Raw genomic sequence first — 12,890 nt, 5'->3', positions numbered from 1 at the left:
CCTGCTCCCCATCACCTAGAACCTGCTCCCTGTTACCTACCAACATACTCTCATCTAGAACCTGCTCCCTATCACCTAGAACCTGCTTCCTATTACCTACAACATACTCTCATCTAGAACCTGCTCCCCATCAACTAGAACCTGCTCCCTATTACCTACTCTCATCTAGAACCTGCTTCCTATTAACTAGAACCTGCTCCCTATAACCTACTCTCATCTAGAACCTGGTCTGTATCACCTAGATCCGACTCCCTATCATCTATAACCTGCTCATTAGCACCAAGAACCTGCCTTCAATGACCTAGAACCTGCTCCCTATCTACTCTCATCTAGAACCGACTCCCTATCACCTAGAACTGGTCTCTACCATATACAACCTGTTCCCTAGCACCTAGAACCAGCTTCCTATTACCTACCCTACCTACTCACATCTAGAACCTACTTCCTATCACCTAGAACCTACTCTCCACCGCCTCGAACCTGCTCTCAATCATCTACAGCCTACTCCATAGCACCTAGAACCTGCCCACAACCTGCTCCATAGCAACTAGAACCTGCTCGCAACCTGCTCCCTAGCACCTAGAACCTGCTCTCTCTGGAGTGCTCACTTGCTTGACTAGCCTGGCCAGGGCACCAGATCCGATTGTGGCTACATGTGAAATGATCAGCTTATGCCTCAGTTTTCTTTTAAGTTCCTAGATCTCTGCTCATACGTTCAGCTCATGCCAGGTTGTGCTACATACATGTTTTTCTTTCCTAATTTCCTGCACTGCAACCACGGTATTGCTCGCACTGACTGAACTCTGGTTGTCGGTATTTAAAAGTGTCACTTAAGGGACTCCTTCAGCACAAAAGAACCCTCCAGATCAGTCCAACTGACCCGGGCAGAGAAGGGTGTAACTGCATGAATAATGTTTACCACAGCGCTACATACAACACCTTTACTGGAAGCTTCAGTGACCAGTGGTCACTCATGCGCATGACTGGGAGCTAGAACAGTCCTCAATGGAACAATGATGATATAAGCCTGGGTACAGTCCATTCTGTCCCTACTGATTCCCTCAAAGAATGTAAAAAACAAGGTTTACATTGCATTGGAGAACTATCCTATCAGAGCCAGAGGCAACTGCCGCATAGTTCAGTGTGTAAGTGGGGTGATGATAGAGGTAGGTGAATAATAAACAACTAAAAAACGTGCCTGTTGACGCCGGCTGCCTCGGTGCTCTTCTCCGGCTCTCCTCTCGGCAGTCACTGGGGTACAGGTTCCCCACCCAATCCCGGCGCTGCTCTCATGCCATACCTAGTATGTGAGCAGCACAAGGATTGGTCTAAGCGGCCTGGTTTGCCACTCAGACAGTACCTGCGAGTCTATGCTGTTTCTCCATACCGCCTGTGCAACACAGCTGGGTTGGAGAAATAGAAGTGCGCATGTCTGTTTGGCGGCCTAAGATGGCCGGAGAAACGGACATGAGCACTTTACAGTGCCCATCACTCCTATCCTGCCATGGTCCGGCCCCGCCCTACAATGACATTGCGTCAGTGGGAAGTAACATAATAAAATAATGTTATCATCATTTAATGTTTCGCAAACTGACTGCCGCGTGGGGCGACGCTCCTTCGCCATTATGGAGGAGCTTCGCCTGATCAGAGCACCAGCAAAACTCAGGAATCTACAGTCCAAAATCAAGGGCTGCTTCTCGCTTCAGAGTCCATCGTGAGGAGGCCTTTCTATTCCACGAGGTTATCTTATGGTTAAATTCAACTGTGGCAGAAACACACCTTTTTTATCCAACGGAGGACATAAAGTTACCTCAACTAACCTTGAGGTGCACTTGTGCGAGTGAGGCACGCCGCAACAATGAGGCACAAACTCTTGGGAATGGGGTCTCAACGCCAGGTTCTCTCCGCACCAGCATCCCGCCCTATGGACCCCACATCAAAACAACCACAGCAGCACCTACTGCTCAGATCTAAGTGTATCTACACGCACTGGCTTTAAGGACACCAGTCCGACTGCTGCAGTCTGGCACCGGTGTCCGCCCACCAATGCTGCGCTGCAAGCCAGCACCTAGAACTCTATTAGGCACCTTACCCAATATCAGTAAGAATACCTCTGTTGAAAGCGTGCACGACATGGTTTACCTCACTGCATTGTCAGAAAGTCATACAAAAACTGCGAAGAGATCGATGACAGCGCGACTCACCTCCTTTTCGATGTCTGCCAAAGATTTGATTGGAATCCCCAGTAGATCGACTTGCTGCAGCTGTGGACCAGAAACATCAGACAGTTATGTAAATGTGGCAGCTAGCTTAGCGCAAAAGCATGAAGACTGCAACAATCGTGTGTTACATGCGTGATGGCTGTGGATGAAGCAAAGCCAATGTCCTAGGGCTAACGGCAGACTCACACGGTTCACTCTTTAAGGCAGTCTGGTACCACACACCAATCACTAGGCTGAAAACTGCTCTCAGCTTTGGGTCACAATATCTTGCTTTTTTCTGTGCTTTAGGGACACAAGAAGAAACACATCACATTTTATTCTAATTCAACAGTCAGAGCTACTATCACCTGCAGGTCACCACTTATAGATCTGTGAGATGAGCGTCACTTTACTCTGATGGAATCAGAACAAACTTTATACCACCGTCCTACTGAGAAGATCTCTTGTTGATATCAGAGCAAACTTTACTCTCTTTTCTTACGTCTAAGTCTGTGTGTTATATCTGACCACACTATATTCCTTCCTCCTATTGAAAAGACCTCTTAGCAATACGAGAGCACACTTCAACCTGTTTTTGTACAATGCCGGTCTGTGTGCTATATCTGATCACACTTTATTCCGTCGCCCTTCTGAGTAGATCTCTTGATGATAAAAGAGGGCACTTTATTCTCTTTTCTTACGGCATAGGTCTGTGTGCTATATCTAACCACACTTTATTCCGTCGTTCTTCTGAGTAGATCTCTTGATGATAAAAGAGGGCACTTTATTCTCTTTTCTTACGGCATAGGTCTGTGTGCTATATCTAACCACACTTCGCCCTTCCGAGTAGATCTCTTGATGATAAAAGAGGGTACTTTATTCTCTTTCCTTACGGCATAGGTCTGTGTGCTATATCTAACCACACTTCGCCCTTCCGAGTAGATCTCTTGATGATAAAAGAGGGTACTTTATTCTCTTTTCTTACGGCATAGGTCTGTGTGCTATATCTAACCACACTTCGCCCTTCTGAGTAGATCTCTTGATGTTAAAAAAGGGCACTTTATTCTCTTTTCTTACGGCATAGGTCTGTGTGCTATATCTAACCACACTTTATTCCGTCGTGCTTCTGAGTAGATCTCTTGATGATAAAAGAGGGCGCTTTATTCTCTTTTCTTACGGCATAGGTCTGTGTGCTATGTCTAACCACACTTTATTCCGTCGTGCTTCTGAGTAGATCTCTTGATGATAAAAGAGGGCGCTTTATTCTCTTTTCTTACGGCATAGGTCTGTGTGCTATGTCCAACCACACTTTATTCCGTCGTCCTTCTGAGTAGATCTCTTGATTATAAAAGAGGGCGCTTTATTCTCTTTTCTTACGGCATAGGTCTGTGTGCTATATCCAACTACACTTTATTCCATCGTCCTTCTGAGTAGATCTCTTGATGATAAAAGAGTGCACTTTGTTTTGTTTTATGACAGCATAGGTCTGTGTACAATATCTAACCACACTTTATTCCGTCGCCCTTCTAAGCAGATCTCTTGATGATATAGGAGGGCACTGTATTGTTTTCTTATGACGTAGGTCTGTGTGCTATATCTAACTGTACTTTATTCTGTCGCCTTTCTGAGACAATCTCTTGGTGATATCAGTGGGCGTTTTGTTCTGTTTACTCACGGCGTAGACCAGTGTGTTATATCAGACCGCATGATTCAGTCACATTATGATGATATCGAAGGGCACCTTATTCTGATATCTTATGGCACAGGTCTGTGTGTTATATCTGACCTCAGTTTATGCCACTGCCCTGTTGACAGATCTCTGGGGATGCCAGACCCCTGTTTATCACATTTCATAGGTTGTGAATGATACTAGACTACAGTTTACTCTCTTTTACTGCCGCATAGGCTATGCGCAGTAGCACACTACTACTATTCTACAGCACAGCTCTACAGATGATATCAGATACGCGTTATTCTTTTTTTAATCTACTATCAGTTAGTGATCACAGATCTCCCTTTATTTCATGTGCCCATGGTCTGTGGGTGATTCAAACACTATTTCCTTTTCCCACTTGTTTCATCCGTAGCTGATCTCGGATTGTTTACGTCTCCTATCATTCCCATACGTGGCTTTACAAATCATTTGATTCCATTTTCCTTCTCAGATCAGTGGGAAACATCCAATCTTGCTTTATTCCACTTACCTGTGGCACATCAGACACCTGGTCAATTGTCCTGCTGGTTAGATCGGTGGGGGATATCAGATGTTTTTCTGTTGCATTCTCCAGCAATGTCAGTCGTTGGCTGATATGGTCTATTCGATAGTTATGTGCGTGATGTCAGACCACCCTTTCGTCTACCTTTAAAACGAAATCCTGTCGATTATATCAGATCTCATATTATTCTCCTTCAATGGCTGGATGTTGAAGCGATCACATCACAATGTATTCTTCTGCTGGGCATCGAGCCCAGAATGGCACAACATTATAAATGTATTCTAATTCAATGGGTGACGACTGTGGGTGTTCTCGGATCACGCTTTATTTCACTGGCTGTGGCTCGGGGCTGTGGGTGTTCTCGGATCACGCTTTGATTCACAGGCTGCAGCTCAGGGCTGGGTGTTCTCGGGCCACGCTTTATTTCACTGGCTGCGGCTCTGGGCTGTGGGTGTTCTCGGATCACGCTTTATTTCACGGGCTTCGGCTCTGGGTGTTCTCGGATCATGCTTTATTTCACTGGCTGTGGCTCGGGGCTGTGGGTGTTCTCGGATCACGCTTTATTTCACTGGCTGTGGCTCAGGACTGTGGGTGTTCTCGGGCCACGCTTTATTTCACGGGCTGCGGCTCAGGGCTGTGGGTGTTCTCGGATCACGCTTTATTTCACGGGCTGCGGCTCTGGGTGTTCTCGGATCACGCTTTATTTCACGGGCTGCGGCTCTGGGCTGTGGGTGTTCTCGGGCCACGCTTTATTTCACGGGCTGCGGCTCTGGGCTGTGGGCGTTCTCGGCTCACGCTTTATTTCACGGGCTTCGGCTCTGGGTGTTCTCGGATCACGCTTTATTTCACGGGCTTCGGCTCTGGGTGTTCTCGGATCACGCTTTATTTCACGGGCTGCGGCTCTGGGCTGTGGGTGTTCTCGGATCACGCTTTATTTCACCGGCTGTGGCTCAGGGCTGTGGGTGTTCTCGGCTCACGCTTTATTTCACTGGCTGCGGCTCAGGACTGTGGGTGTTCTCGGATCACGCTTTATTTCACGGGCTGCAGCTCTGGGCTGTGGGTGTTCTCGGGCCACGCTTTATTTCACAGGCTGCGGCTCAGGGCTGTGGGTGTTCTCGGGCCACGCTTTATTTCACGGGCTGCGGCTCAGGGCTGTAGGTGTTCTCGGATCACGCTTTATTTCACGGGCTGCGGCTCAGGGCTGTGGGTGTTCTCGGATCACGCTTTATTTCACGGGCTGCGGCTCTGGGCTGTGGGTGTTCTCGGATCACGCTTTATTTCACGGGCTGCAGCTCTGGGCTGTGGGTGTTCTCGGGCCACGCTTTATTTCACGGGCTGCGGCTCAGGGCTGTGGGTGTTCTCGGGCCACGCTTTATTTCACGGGCTGCGGCTCAGGGCTGTAGGTGTTCTCGGATCACGCTTTATTTCACGGGCTGCGGCTCTGGGCTGTGGGTGTTCTCGGATCACGCTTTATTTCACGGGCTGCAGCTCAGGGCTGTGGGTGTTCTCGGGCCACGCTTTATTTCACGGGCTGCGGCTCAGGGCTGTAGGTGTTCTCGGATCACGCTTTATTTCACGGGCTGCGGCTCTGGGCTGTGGGTGTTCTCGGATCACGCTTTATTTCACGGGCTGCGGCTCTGGGCTGTGGGTGTTCTCGGGCCACGCTTTATTTCACGGGCTGCGGCTCTGGGCTGGGGGTGTTCTCGGATCACGCTTTATTTCACGGGCTTTGGCTCAGGGCTGTGGGTGTTCTCGGATCACGCTTTATTTCACGGGCTGCGGCTCTGGGCTGTGGGTGTTTTCGGCTCACGCTTTATTTCACGGGCTGCGGCTCTGGGCTGTGGGTGTTTTCGATCGCGCTTTATTTCACTGGCTGCGGCTCTGGGCTGTGGGTGTTCTCGGCTCACGCTTTATTTCACTGGCTGCGGCTCAGGGCTGTGGGTGTTCTCGGATCACGCTTTATTTCACAGGCTGCGGCTCAGGGCTGTGGGTGTTCTCGGATCACGCTTTATTTCACGGGCTGCGGCTCTGGGCTGGGGGTGTTCTCGGCTCACGCTTTATTTCACTGGCTGCGGCTCTGGGCTGTGGGTGTTCTCGGGCCACGCTTTATTTCACGGGCTGCGGCTCTGGGTGTTCTCGGATCATGCTTTATTTCACGGGCTGCGGCTCTGGGCTGTGGGTGTTCTCGGATCACGCTTTATTTCACGGGCTGCGGCTCAGGGCTGTGGGTGTTCTCGGATCACGCTTTATTTCACGGGCTGCGGCTCTGGGCTGTGGGTGTTCTCGGCTCACGCTTTATTTCACGGGCTGCGGCTCTGGGCTGTGGGTGTTCTCGGATCACGCTTTATTTCACGGGCTGCGGCTCAGGGCTGTGGGTGTTCTCGGATCACGCTTTATTTCACGGGCTGCAGCTCAGGGCTGTGGGTGTTCTCGGCTCACGCTTTATTTCACGGGCTGCGGCTCTGGGCTGTGGGTGTTCTCGGATCACGCTTTATTTCACGGGCTGCGGCTCTGGGCTCTGGGTGTTCTCGGATCATGCTTTATTTCACGGGCTGCGGCTCTGGGCTGTGGGTGTTCTCGGATCACGCTTTATTTCACGGGCTGCAGCTCAGGGCTGTGGGTGTTCTCGGCTCACGCTTTATTTCACGGGCTGCGGCTCTGGGCTGTGGGTGTTCTCGGATCACGCTTTATTTCACGGGCTGCAGCTCAGGGCTGTGGGTGTTCTCGGCTCACGCTTTATTTCACGGGCTGCGGCTCTGGGCTGTGGGTGTTCTCGGATCACGCTTTATTTCACGGGCTGCAGCTCAGGGCTGTGGGTGTTCTCGGGCCATGCTTTATTTCACTGGCTGCGGCTCAGGACTGTGGGTGTTCTCGGCTCACGCTTTATTTCACGGGCTGCGGCTCTGGGCTGTGGGTGTTCTCGGATCACGCTTTATTTCACGGGCTGCGGCTCTGGGTGTTCTCGGATCACGCTTTATTTCACGGGCTGCAGCTCAGGGCTGTGGGTGTTCTCGGCTCACGCTTTATTTCACGGGCTGCGGCTCTGGGCTGTGGGTGTTCTCGGATCACGCTTTATTTCACGGGCTGCAGCTCAGGGCTGTGGGTGTTCTCGGGCCACGCTTTATTTCCCTGGCTGCGGCTCAGGACTGTGGGTGTTCTCGGCTCACGCTTTATTTCACGGGCTGCGGCTCTGGGCTGTGGGTGTTCTCGGATCACGCTTTATTTCACGGGCTGCAGCTCAGGGCTGTGGGTGTTCTCGGGCCACGCTTTATTTCACTGGCTGCGGCTCTGGGCTGTGGGTGTTCTCGGATCACGCTTTATTTCACGGGCTTCGGCTCTGGGTGTTCTCGGATCATGCTTTATTTCACAGGCTGCGGCTCTGGGCTGTGGGTGTTCTCGGATAACGCTTTATTTCACGGGCTGCGGCTCTGGGCTGTGGGTGTTCTCGGATCACGCTTTATTTCACGGGCTGCGGCTCTGGGCTGTGGGTGTTCTCGGCTCACGCTTTATTTCACGGGCTGCGGCTCTGGGCTGTGGGTGTTCTCGGATCACGCTTTATTTCATGGGCTGCAGCTCAGGGCTGTGGGTGTTCTCGGGCCACGCTTTATTTCACTGGCTGCGGCTCAGGACTGTGGGTGTTCTCGGCTCACGCTTTATTTCACGGGCTGCGGCTCTGGGCTGTGGGTGTTCTCGGATCACGCTTTATTTCACGGGCTGCAGCTCAGGGCTGTGGGTGTTCTCGGGCCACGCTTTATTTCACGGGCTGCGGCTCTGGGCTGTGGGTGTTCTCGGATCACGCTTTATTTCACGGGCTGTGGCTCAGGGCTGTGGGTGTTCTCGGGCCACGCTTTATTTCACGGGCTGCGGCTCTGGGCTGTGGGTGTTCTCGGATCACGCTTTATTTCACGGGCTGCAGCTCAGGGCTGTGGGTGTTCTCGGGCCACGCTTTATTTCACGGGCTGCGGCTCTGGGCTGTGGGTGTTCTCGGATCACGCTTTATTTCACGGGCTGCGGCTCTGGGCTGTGGGTGTTCTCGGATCACGCTTTATTTCACGGGCTGCGGCTCTGGGCTGGGGGTGTTCTCGGATCACGCTTTATTTCACGGGCTGCGGCTCTGGGCTGTGGGTGTTCTTGGATCACGCTTTATTTCACGGGCTGCGGCTCTGGGTGTTCTCGGATCACGCTTTATTTCACGGGCTGCGGCTCTGGGCTGTGGGTGTTCTCGGCTCACGCTTTATTTCACGGGCTGCGGCTCTGGGCTGTGGGTGTTCTCGGATCACGCTTTATTTCACGGGCTGCAGCTCAGGGCTGTGGGTGTTCTCGGGCCACGCTTTATTTCACTGGCTGCGGCTCAGGACTGTGGGTGTTCTCGGCTCACGCTTTATTTCACGGGCTGCGGCTCAGGGCTGTGGGTGTTCTCGGGCCACGCTTTATTTCACTGGCTGCGGCTGAGAGCGGCGGGTGTTATCAGATGATTAGAGCTGAGGGCTGTGAGTGTTTTTTAATCAGACTCTCCTCTCCTCGCTGAGGGACAGTGCTGCAGGCTTTCTCAAATCACCCTTTATTACAATGGCTGCTGTGTCTTTGCCTTGAACCCTGCAAAGCGATCTGATGCCTTTTGACTAGGTTGCACTACATAAATACAACACACACACACACACACATGTATGCATACATACATGCATACATGCACGCTGGTGTTATCAGATCACACTATAATGCACTGGCTGCGGGTGTGGTCAGGTCACACTTCTTGAATTTAGCTACTTACCTGTAACTTCATATCTACAGATTTGGTAACTCAAAGATACCCTCATGCTTGAACAATTCCCCATCACCAGGCTGGGAATCCCAGATAACTTTAAACAAAGAAGGCCAAACAAAAGTGGTAATTTAGAAGCAGCGCCACCACACTTGAACCAACGAAAAATTTCAGCCACTGAAGTGGAGGCGCTGAGCTTTCTATTACCGCAGAGGTCACCACAGCTCAATTTCTACCTCACGTTGTGTGTGAAGGAGCACCAGGCAGAGCTCTGCTCTTACCTACCTCAAACAGAACTACTATCGCTTTACTACTTCCCCCTTCTCTCCACTGGACTTTAGCCAGCCCTAGCCTCAACTTGAGACAGGTCCTCTGGTCCAGGGACACACAGCCCACCGGCCAAGTGTCAGACAGAGAAATGGTGCATCTTTAAGTCCTGCTCAAAAGACACTTTATACTGATGATCTGCAGTCACTCCATCTCACAAAACCATCAGTTTGTGACGTCGGCAAGACGACATTTCCCTCAAAGATGCTTAAAAGCAGGCAAAGGGGGCTGGTCTCGTTTGTTACTAAAAAAGAAGAAATATCCTCTCCTGAAGGGGGTGTCTCTTGTCTGGAGATGGTTCCATGAAGTGTGCTCCTCCAAGCACTTCCATGAAAGCAGCGCAGAACTGAAAGCACGCGGAGTTCCATGCACTGAAGCACCTGCACCCACCTCCACGAAGGGTAAGGCGAAGCTCTCATGAGAAAGGAGAGGATCAGTCGGTATAGAAAAGGGCGCGAAAATCCCGGTCTACTGATGTCCTGTCAGGAGGTCTGTCTAAACCGTCATTGACGAAGATCCTTCAGTCACATTAAGAAGCCATCGCTGTCGATGACCATTGGCAAAGTCCACAAATCATATTCCCTAGACTTTGTTCAATTGGCTTCAACTTTGGAATGTGGGTGTTATCAGATCTCACTTCATTCCATCGGCTGCAGATGTTATCATACCACACTGCATTCCACTGGCTAGCGATCAGGGCTGCGTAAGTTATCCGATCTCACATCATCCAATCAGCTGGGGGTATTATCATATCACACTGCATTCTGCTGGCTAGAGATCAGGGCTGCGGGAACAGTCCAGCCCGAACTGCCAAGCCAGGTCCTCCTCGTGCTCTCCATGCCACTGGAATCAAGCTATCGTGGCTGAAGAGTGGTGAAACCCCGAAACCGGTCTTAGGATGCTTGTTTCCAGTCCACGGAGGACCTGGCTTGGCAATTCGGGCTGGACTGTTCCCATGAGGCACAGGGTCAAGACTGATTTGCATATGGCTGGGTTCAAACTGGAATGGCATGGTGAGCAAAAAACGATGGATTTAGGCCCAGATCTCTGTACTCGGGTGAATGTATGACATTGTTCTGCATTCTGTCCATCAACTGTTGTTTTCAGGTCTCGCCTGACCCAGCGCATGCGCTGGTCTGGCGAGACTTATTGAGAGGGCTTTAAAAAGTGCTACCAGGCCAGCCTAAAGCTACAGTGCATGTGCACGGGCGCACGCGCCGTGCTTGACCGCGATTACTTTCACTTTCACGGCTGCTTTGATGTTTGATCGCGACCGCAATCACTTTCACTTTCGCAGCCGCACATAGGTCTCGCTTTTGGGACCTTATAAGTATTCAGTTATGCAACTGTTGCATGGCTAAACACTTATAAGGTGCCAAAGGCGAGACCTATTGGCTATGCCAATGCTTGTTGCATTTGTCATCCCGAGTGGGACGGATATGCCTAGACGTAGGTCCCGTGCTCTCCATGCCACTGGAATCAAGCTATCCTGGCTCAAGAGGGGTGAAACCCCGAAACCGGTCCTAGGATGCTTGTTTCCAGTCCAGGGAGGACCTGGCTTGGCAGTTCAGGCTGGACTGTTCCCATGAGGCACCGGGTCAAGACTGATTTGCATATGGCTGGGTCCAAACTGGAATGGCATGGGGAGCAAAAAACGATGGCTTTGGGCCCAGATCTCCGTACTGGGGTGAATGTATGACATTGTTCTGCATTCTGTCCATCAACTGTTTTTGCATTCGTAGGTACTTCTCGGCACGCCCAACGCCCCATTTCAAGGACCCGCCTCCCCCTCACACGGTGAGACTGTTTTTCAAGTTGGCAGGTATGGAAACATCAGGCGACTTGAGGCTGGTAAGGTTTAGGAATGGCTTCCGAAGGGTCCACCTGGCTGTGGAGCCACAAGCAGACCGGTCAGTGCATCGGTGCAGTATTATCTACCTCTGTATTTGTGGAGCCCCCTTAGATTGGGGAACATAATGTGCGGATTCGCACCAAACCAAAAAGTGAGTTCACAAATGCATAATTTCTACTAGAAAGAAACCGCTCTTATCATCCTTTGGAAAGATATTAAATAAAACATGAAAAGTAAAGTGACTTTTTTTTAGTTTTTTTTTTACATATTCAGTTCTTATTCGTGCTAATGTTACATTTTTCTTGGTAAAAACAAATAACTCGTTTTGCTTCCATGGGCTCGGAAGGCCTGGGTTAAGAAGAGTATAGCTACATCCGGAAGGGTTAAATTTGGCCACACGGTGGCAGTGATGCTCCATGAAAAGTAAAATGCATTGTTCTACTGGCGTGTCGTTATACTCCTTCCCGAGCACCAGACAATCATAACTTGGTGTGCCTGGACAATACATACACAACTAATGAGAAACAAAAAACAACAAAATAAAAAAAAACAAAGCGAGTTTGAAATACAAGCGGAGTTTTATAGCTGCATATTTCAACATTCCGTCTTAGACCCAGTGAGTGGGTGAGAAAAGAGCTTGTATCTTCTGTTCCATGGCAATGTCAGATAATCGCACGTATTCTTTTTTATTCAAGAGATGTTTTATATAGCGCTAACTATCTACTCTGCAGGGTTTCAGAGCACTGTACGGTGAGCCAAAACAGACTATTTGGAAAGATAGGCACATGAACACTATTCCATTTTCTAAACAACCGAATTTTTTTGATGAACAAAATGGTAAATATTTAAAATTAAATGCAGAGCTTAGAGGGAGGGGGACATGCTACTGCCAACCATTACAATGGTAGCAGGGGGGCAGGAGCCAGAGTTGCAGACTCTGGAACTGAGGAATCAGGTTTGAGTTTCGGCGTCAACTGAACACCCTGTGATTCTGGGCAAATCCCTTATGGCGTGATTTAAATCTTGGAAGGACTGGTCCCGCCTCACTTATTGGCGGTCCTCCTGCGCGCCGCCTTGGCGGTCCCCGCCTGCCTGATTTAGATATTGGCTGGGCACTGGAGGCAAGAGCGCCGCCTCCGCCAGGAACTGTCTCCTGCATCAAGGCTCCATCAGAGGCTGAAGTGTGGAAATTTAGTTTACAACTGAACATTATCTGCGCCATCTTGCCTCTCCCCAGCGCCACGCACCGGAAACGTACGACAGCCATTTTAGGCACCCCACTCTCTCTCCCCGCTCATTTCCGATCACCAGCGCGCCCCTCAGGCGCTGCGAACATCCCCCGCGCGCTGGCCACCCCCGCTCTCTCGTACATGGGCTGTAAAACCTCTCCTTCTGCGCAACCCGGCCATGGAATCGCACCCCGTGCCTGACCAACACTTCCTTTTCATCCCATACATGGTCATACATCCTTTCTGATAACCCCCTTCCTCCGCGCCCGATTGTCCGAACCGATCCCAGGCCATCACCTAGCC

At 50.7% G+C, this 12,890-nt stretch overlaps 1 protein-coding gene across 4 annotated transcripts in view; it reads right to left on the bottom strand.

The window, feature by feature from the left end:
• The window catches only part of MVB12B (multivesicular body subunit 12B), a 390,107-nt gene that overhangs the window by 53,270 nt on the left and 323,947 nt on the right, over nt 1-12,890 (bottom strand). For all 4 annotated transcript variants that reach the window (XM_085613813.1, XM_085613812.1, XM_085613811.1 and 1 more), the window contains exon 9: nt 2,205-2,264. In XM_085613813.1, the coding sequence (XP_085469939.1) occupies nt 2,205-2,264 (60 nt within the window). The remainder of the gene's footprint in view (nt 1-2,204; nt 2,265-12,890) is intronic.

Source organism: Triturus cristatus, chromosome 1_2, assembly GCF_964204655.1.
Source record: "Triturus cristatus chromosome 1_2, aTriCri1.1, whole genome shotgun sequence".
NCBI classification, from domain to species: domain Eukaryota; kingdom Metazoa; phylum Chordata; class Amphibia; order Caudata; family Salamandridae; genus Triturus; species Triturus cristatus.
The sequence above is the reverse complement of the archived record's forward strand: the minus strand, read 5'-3'. Positions and strand labels throughout refer to the sequence as shown.